Raw genomic sequence first — 7688 nt, forward strand, 5'->3', positions numbered from 1 at the left:
GATCTAGTTGGAGTGAAACTAGCTTGTTCTTATATACACCTGTGAGAGATAAGATTGTTTCTTGATCTTATCGTATATGTCTCTGCACCGTTACACTCACTGTAATGCTGCTACATATAACCAACATAAGTCATCACCTATGATAAGATTGTGTAAACATTCTCGCATTGTCTTTGAGCTTCCACAAATGGAAAGCGATCTTACAAAAGCATCCCCAAATTCTATTCAAAGCTGCTTATCTGGGTTCTAAAAACCTTATCTCTCGACGTTTTTTTTCACTTTTTTTTCTTTCTCGATTTTATCAAAACAACAAGCATAAAGATTTTAGTGTACAGTATCATGTGCTCAAACTGCCTAATATGGATGGGCCCTTAGAACCCAGGTCTGTGGGTATAAGTGCTCTTCATTATCCTTATTCAACTCACCACATTGTTGAAAAGTATCACAATCACAACCATGACAAACGATTGGAAAACACTTGCTGAAGCTAAAAAGAAATCTGTTGACGAGTTAATTCCTCAAGAATGGAGAATTCCAACAGAAATCAAATCAAAGTATAATGAAACAGTTGGTACAAGTGTTTTAGGTCTTCATGAAACTTTTGGTATATTGAATGAAAAGGAAATTGCAATTACAAAAAATTACAAAGTTAAAGAACTTTTATCCAAAATAGCATCCAAAGAACTATCATCAGTTGAAGTTGCTACTGCATTTTCCAAAAGAGCTGCAATCTCCACACAGTTAACGAATTGTTGCACTGAATTATTGTTTAAAGAAGCCATTGAGAGAGCTAAATGGTTGGATGATTATTTGGAAGAAAATGGACAGGTTTTTGGTCCACTTCATGGTTTACCAATATCAGTTAAAGATTCTCATTTCATTAAAGGTGTTGATTCTACTGTTGGTTATGTTTCATTCATTGGTAATAAGGCAAAAATCACAGATGATGCTGCGGTGGTTAAGATTTTGAGAGATTTAGGTGCTGTTATTCATGTAAAGACAAATGTTCCAACTACAATGATGACTGGTGACTCTGAAAATAACATTTTTGGAAGAACTTTAAATCCAAACAACTTGAAATTAACTGCTGGTGGTAGTTCTGGTGGTGAGGCAAGTTTAGTTAAGCAAAGAGGGTCCCTTATTGGTATTGGTACTGATATTGCTGGTTCAATTCGTATCCCTTCATTATCTTGTGGTGTCTATGGTATTAGACCTACTGCTCATAGATTCCCATTTGAAGGTAATCAATCACCAACCAGAGAAAACGCACTCTGTCCAATCTCTGTTGTTTCAGGTCCAATTGCTCATGACTTGGAAGATTTAAACTTTGTTTTGGATTTGATTTTAAATCATTCAAACGCCTCAAAGTATTGTCATGATATGCTTCCAATTCCTTGGAATTCAAAAATTGAATTACCAAGTACTATTAAAGTCGGTGTTGTCTTGGAATGTGATTCAGTTCCTATCCAACCTCCATTGAAAAGAATTATTAAAGAAGCTGTTTCTAAACTAGATAAAAATTCAAATTTTGAAATCATTTATTTGAAAGGATTCCCATCTTATAAAGAAGGGTGGGCAACTGCTTTTAAATTATTTATATCCGATCCTAAAGATGAATCAATTGCAAATATTTTCAAGTCTGGTGAACCAATGATTAATTCATTATCAAAAGGTGGTATGGAAGTTTATGGACCGCCTCCAAAGATACCTGATGAAATTTTTGAATTAGTTTCAAAAAAAAATGAAATTAAGAATAAATGGATTGATCTATTTAATGAACATGATTTGGATGTTATCCTAGCTCCAGGTGCTCCACATACCGCTTCACCACATGATGATTTTGGTATTGCACCATATACAACAGTATGGAATTTAGTGGATTTCCCAGCAATGGTGATCCCATTTGGTGCTGTTGATAAAGAAATTGATCAATATGATGATGTCAAGATTGATTATTGTCCATGTACCGCTCCAAGTTATGATAAAGAAGTTTACCATGGTGGTCCAGGTCATGTCCAATTGATTTGTAGAACATTACAAGATGAGAAATTGTTGAAAATTGCAGAATTGACTGATAAGGTTTTAAATAAAGCTATTTAGATTAAACGAATAGATGTTTATAGGAATAATACCCTGTAGTGGCTTTTAGAATGCTACAATAGTCATCTCTTATTCCTTTAAAAAAGTTTTTGGACCCTGTATTTTTCGCGTTTTGTTTTTTTTGAGTCACCGTTTCAACTTGCTTCAACACCATTGTTAAAGCATGTCCAACTCCAATGATATCGAACTCCATGAAACTCACCTCACAACCCCTGATACAAGTCAAGAAACTTTAGAAGATGATGACTTTCCTGAAGGTGGTAAAGATGCTAACTTGGTGGTGCTTGGTTCACTTCTAGGATTATTAATAACGTTTGGTATTATGAACTCTGTTGGTGTTATTCAAGCATATGTTGCCACACACCAATTGGAAACAGCATCAACAACAAGTGTTGGTTGGGTTTTCTCGATCTACTTCTTTGTATCTTTTATAGGTTCCATTTTGACAGGTCCATACTTTGATGCGAAAGGCGCCAAATCATCTATGATTATAGGATCTCTTTTAATGGTTGGTGGGTTATTTGCAACGGCTAATTGTAACACAATTTACCAATTTTTATTAGCATTTGGATTTGTTTTTGGAATGGGGTCCAGCTTCGTGATGACAGCTACTTTAGGCTCGGTTTCACATTGGTTCAACAAAAGAAGGGCACTGGCATTAGGCGGATGTACTATTGGTGGATCTTTAGGAGGCGTTATATGGCCCTTGATGTTTAGAAGTCTTTTCCCAATGATTGGATTTCAATGGAGCTTAAGATTAATGGGTTTGATATCATTAATATGCTTGAGTATAAGCACATACTTGCTTAAAGTAAGATTACCAGCTGTAAAGTCTGAAAATTTTATCAAGGATTCGTTTGTCATGATGGATTTAATCCATGAACCTAGATTCTTGACATTATCAGCTGCTATTTTACTTGGTGAGTTTTCGTTGATCTTAGTCTTCACATATATGCCATCATATACAATGTACCATGGTTATTCAGAGTCTGACGCATTTTTAGTTACAATAACATGCAATTGTGTTGGTCTTATTGGTCGTTCTCTACCCAGTTATGCTGGTGACCATTTTGGGAGATTCAATGTTATGTGTATTTCCGTTGTTGCTTGCACAATCTTAATCTTCATTATTTGGTTACCATTTGGCTCCAATTTGAAGATAATGTATACATTTGCTGCTTTTTATGGGCTATTCAATAGTACATTCCAAGCACTTACACCAGTTTGTTGTGGTCAAATTAGCAAGACAAAAGATTTCGGGAAAAGATATGGTACTGTTTATTTTTTCGTTTCATCTGGAAACCTTATTGCTTTACCAGTTGGAGGTGCCTTGATTGGAAACGGGAAAGGTTATAACAATTTGATTATTCTTGCCGGTGTAACAGAAGCATTATCGGCTATACTTTGGATAATATCAAGAGTTATTTCCACTGGATGGAAGTTGAATAAGTTTTGATTATATAGAGTATTTTGAATGGCTGGAGATGACTATCACTGAAATTGATTGGTTTGTTCTCTAAAGTATCAAGTTGCTTTGAATTGGAAAATGTTTAAGAGGTTTGAAAGAGTATTGACCTATTGTTCGTTGAATTTACATTTTTTCCAGTAGTCAAGATAGCTTAGTAGATATGACTCCTAATACGACTGTGCTAATGGTTTAGGTCTCAGATGGTATGGGATTTGTTGCTGGTGAAATTTTGGTGCTTATACAGTTTGGAGATGCCACTCGGGAAAATGTAGATATATTATAGTAAAGATAAATGTATCTTCTATTGCTGAAGGATCTTGTTGAAGCAGTGGTGTAGTATTATGATGAGCGTTCAATACTGGTTATCAATTTACTATTGGTTGGGTAATTAATGGTTGTAGCAGGTACGTGTATACTAGGTACAAGGATTTCAACATTTATAATATTTTCGAGTTTCTGATCAAAGTCTAACTAGATCTATCAATCAAGTGAGCCTGGCGAATCTCATAGATATAAGTGTTCCATTAATTGCTTTGGTTTTCAAAAAATTATGGTTGTTGTTTGAATTTGTCCAAAATGTCGGAATTTTATCAAGGGATAATTTTTGTCTCAATCACAATTAAATCATAAAACAAAGTGTAATTAGATTATTTGGCCTCACTTATATAGTAGAGTCTCTAACGATGGTTAAAGCAGTTGTGGTTTGGAAAATATTTCAAATTACATATGATGGCTAAGATATAGAAAACGGTAAATAGAACTCTCAAAAATGATTTGAATTTAGTACTTTCTTTTGGATCTACTGCGGAAGCTCTGATTGTAGTTAGAATGGAAACTTTGAAGTCGATATCAAATCTAATTCTTGAACTATATGTATTTTTGTTTACTATAGGGGCCCAAAAATTTTGTTCAACTAAGGAAATGAAATTTTATTTTGAGCTTGTATTGTTTTGAAACTTAGAATATAGCATCTTTAAAACGCACTGACTAGTGTGGTTATAATCATTTTTCATGAAACGTTTCATTTGCATAAGATATTGGTAATTAAAGTTGGTCAATATAGTGAAAAATCAAATTTTTCAAATCAAGCCCGAATCATATATAAATTTGCAGTTAGATACTCTAGAGGATACTGATAATACTGTAGGTATTTATATTTGATTTGTAATAGGAGAATGGGGAGTTATTCAAAAATAAAATGAGATCACGTGATTCTTTTGTCACATATATCAAGGAATATTTCAAGATTGAGAGGGTTTGAGGTTTTGAGAGCTTGTGACAAGTAATAACTGGCTCACAAGACTGTACAACAGGTCTTAGTTCTTCAAAATAGTGTGATTTGAAACTCAAATATTTTGTTGTTTTTTAAATTCTAGATTTTATTTTAATGTTCTCTAGGTATCATAACTTAAGTTTAAATTAAGTGTTCAATTAATTATTATATGAAAACATAGCGAGAAGCCTACAATCCAAGCGGTTCGTGCGTAAATGCATTCCTCATCCAAGTTCATCAAATACATCAAACTAAAAAAAAAAAAAAAGAAGTTAAATTACAGTTTGGTAGTGATTTAACTTATATCATTAGTCGGATAGATTGACAGTAACTAATTCAAGAACTTCTTCATAAGAGTTGAGAAGCTCAAATGTGTATGGATGGTAATCATTTGCGAATTAAGTATTTATAATTTGAAGCTCTTCAGGTAGTAGAAGCATGGTACAGTCTGGGTGGCTGAGAGGTTGAGAGGTGTAAATGTGAGGAAGGCTGACATGGATTGACAGTCATCAAGGATTGGGGGAGCTTAAGCCGTGAAAGGTAATCATTCGGGTAGATGTTGGAAGGTTGAGAAGCTCAAAGATGAGGAAGGTTGCCATTCGCAAATGGGTTTTGATGGTTGAGGATCAAAAAGTGAGGAAGGTTGTCACTGACGAAAGAGTTCTAGTGGTTGAGGATGAAAAAGTGAGGAAGGTTGACATTCGCAAATGGGTTTTGATGGTTGAGGAGAAAAAAGTGAGGAAGGTTGTCATTCGCGAATTGGTCTCAGAGGTTGAGGAGAAAAAAGTGAGGATGGTTGTCATTCGCGAATGGGTCTTAGAGGTTGAGGATCAAAATCTTGAGGAAGGTTGTCATTCGCGAATTGGTCTCAGAGGTTGAGGAGCTCAAAGGTGTGGAAAGTCGTCATAGATTTGGAATCATCAACTGTTAAGGTTGATTGGACTGTAGAAAAGTGTCATGACAATAAATAGTAGTGATATTACTAGCATTTATCACTGAAATATATTAAATATAGCACAATTGATAGATAATTGTTATTATTTTTATTTTTATTTTTCTCACTGTATAATATAAATAATGCTATTTTAGGTAATTTTTGGTCACGTGATTTCGGCTTTTTGCGGATTTCTTTAAAATCGGTGTTCGCTTTCTGACTATGTACTGAGCCTGCGAAGCAGGGTCAGTTAGAGCCAAAATGTCTGATGTTTGAGCCGGTTTTAGGCTCCAATGTTCCTGTGTTTGATTTGCAATGTCTTGATGTTTACGGGGTAGTGTTGGCACAAAGTGGTCGTGTCCTGGAAAAACGTGTTGGGATTTTTTCTTCGGCGTTCGTGGTCCACTTTTTAGCGTTAGGCTTTAGTGTTGGCATCCGCGATGGTAGGACAGTTGTGGTAGCATCGTGGTGTTTAGATGTTGGCATTATGCGTGGTTCAGTGGTTTAATGGTGGGATTAAGATGTCTCGGTGGCTTGGGGTTTATATTAGACGTGTCTTTGTGGTAGTACTAGTGGTGGGTACGATATATATGTGATGGGTATAGCTTTGGCATTAAGTGTTTGCACTATAATGGTGGTATATTGGGTGATAATCGCTGTTTGATTTGATGTAGCTATGTTTCTTTTGTTTTGTATCGTTTGTTTATCATTTGTTTTGATTTTGTTGTTGTTTTTGTTGTCATGGTGATTCGGCTCAACAGATGTTTTTCCGAGGCAGTTGAGGATGGTCAGGTCGAGGTGGCGGGCATTCCCGAGTCGGTCTCAGCCATTGAGGAGGAAAATCCATGGATGGCTGCCATCGCTGGTGAGTCTTCGGAGTTTGAGGAGGGAAATCCATGGAGGGCTGCCATTAGCGGTGGCTCCTCAGCAGTTGAGGATGAAAATCCATGGAAGGCTACCATTAGTGGTGAGTCCTCAGCACTTGAGGAGTGTCAAGTCATGGTGAGGTTCCACTCCATACAAAGTAAAGATACAGAGACAAGACTACTTGGGATAGTGTTTCCCAAGACGTTTAACCATTTGGGAGTTGTCTTTCTGAAATGTCATGGAAGTATGTGTTTTGTATATTTGTGGTACTCGTGGCATTTGCCAAATAATATATCTGGTTGAGCAGCAAAAGCTGGGAAGTGGTTCTCAGTTGAATGGTCCTCGGGTACTGAGAGTGCGAAAACTGTGGAAGGTCACCTATTATTATTATTAGTGGATTTTGTTAATGTAGGTGTGGCGGTATAGGTGGGAGGGTACTCTATCAGGTGTGACGCGTTTGACGTGTGGTTATACGCTATTATTAGTGGATTTTGTTAATGTGCGTGTGGCGGTATAGGTGGGAGGGTACTCTATCAGGTGTGACGCGTTTGACGTGTGGTTATACGCTTTATGTGTTGTGGTACACTTGCAGGTGTGACGCTTATAGGTGGTAGGATACGCTCTGGTGATCAAGTGTTGTGCTTTATTTCCATCAATATAAGGGTTTTGTTAATGATAAAAACTGTTGTAGAATCTCCAGAAAATGCTCTTTCCCTGGGTATAATTATTGTATTGATATCTTGTGTTTTTATGTTTTTATTATTTTTTTTAATGTTTAGATTTTTATTGACCTTATATTTTTTTTATAACTTGAATATTTATAATATTGTAATATTGTAACTATGAAATTTCCTAAAACTAAGAAATAACCATATAGGGATATTCTATGGCTTATTTCAAGTGGATGGAGCCAATTTCATTCTCTGGTCTGTTATTTGGTTGTAAAGTTATTGTTGATTGATGTTATAAGGTCTGGTAAGGGACACAATTATGGCTTTATTATAGAAAGTATGAAGGAATTAGAAAAGTTTGATAATGGATATGGT

General features: G+C 35.7%; 2 protein-coding genes across 2 annotated transcripts; both read left to right on the plus strand.

The window, feature by feature from the left end:
* Nucleotides 1–456: 456 nt before the first annotated feature.
* On the plus strand, nt 457–2100 carry WICANDRAFT_101259 (uncharacterized protein; the record flags this gene model as incomplete). Its single annotated transcript, XM_019180315.1, has 2 exons — nt 457–554; nt 579–2100. 2 exons carry the CDS (start codon nt 457–459, stop codon nt 2098–2100), a joined length of 1620 nt encoding a protein of 539 aa, XP_019038712.1.
* Nucleotides 2101–2263: 163 nt separating this feature from the next.
* On the plus strand, nt 2264–4050 carry WICANDRAFT_56280 (MCT family MFS transporter; the record flags this gene model as incomplete). Its single annotated transcript, XM_019182778.1, has 1 exon — nt 2264–4050. One exon carries the CDS (start codon nt 2264–2266, stop codon nt 3554–3556), a length of 1293 nt encoding a protein of 430 aa, XP_019038713.1. The 3' UTR covers nt 3557–4050.
* Nucleotides 4051–7688: the final 3638 nt, after the last annotated feature.

Source organism: Wickerhamomyces anomalus, assembly GCF_001661255.1.
Source record: "Wickerhamomyces anomalus NRRL Y-366-8 unplaced genomic scaffold WICANscaffold_4, whole genome shotgun sequence".
Classification (NCBI taxonomy): Eukaryota; Fungi; Ascomycota; class Saccharomycetes; order Phaffomycetales; family Wickerhamomycetaceae; genus Hansenula; species Hansenula anomala.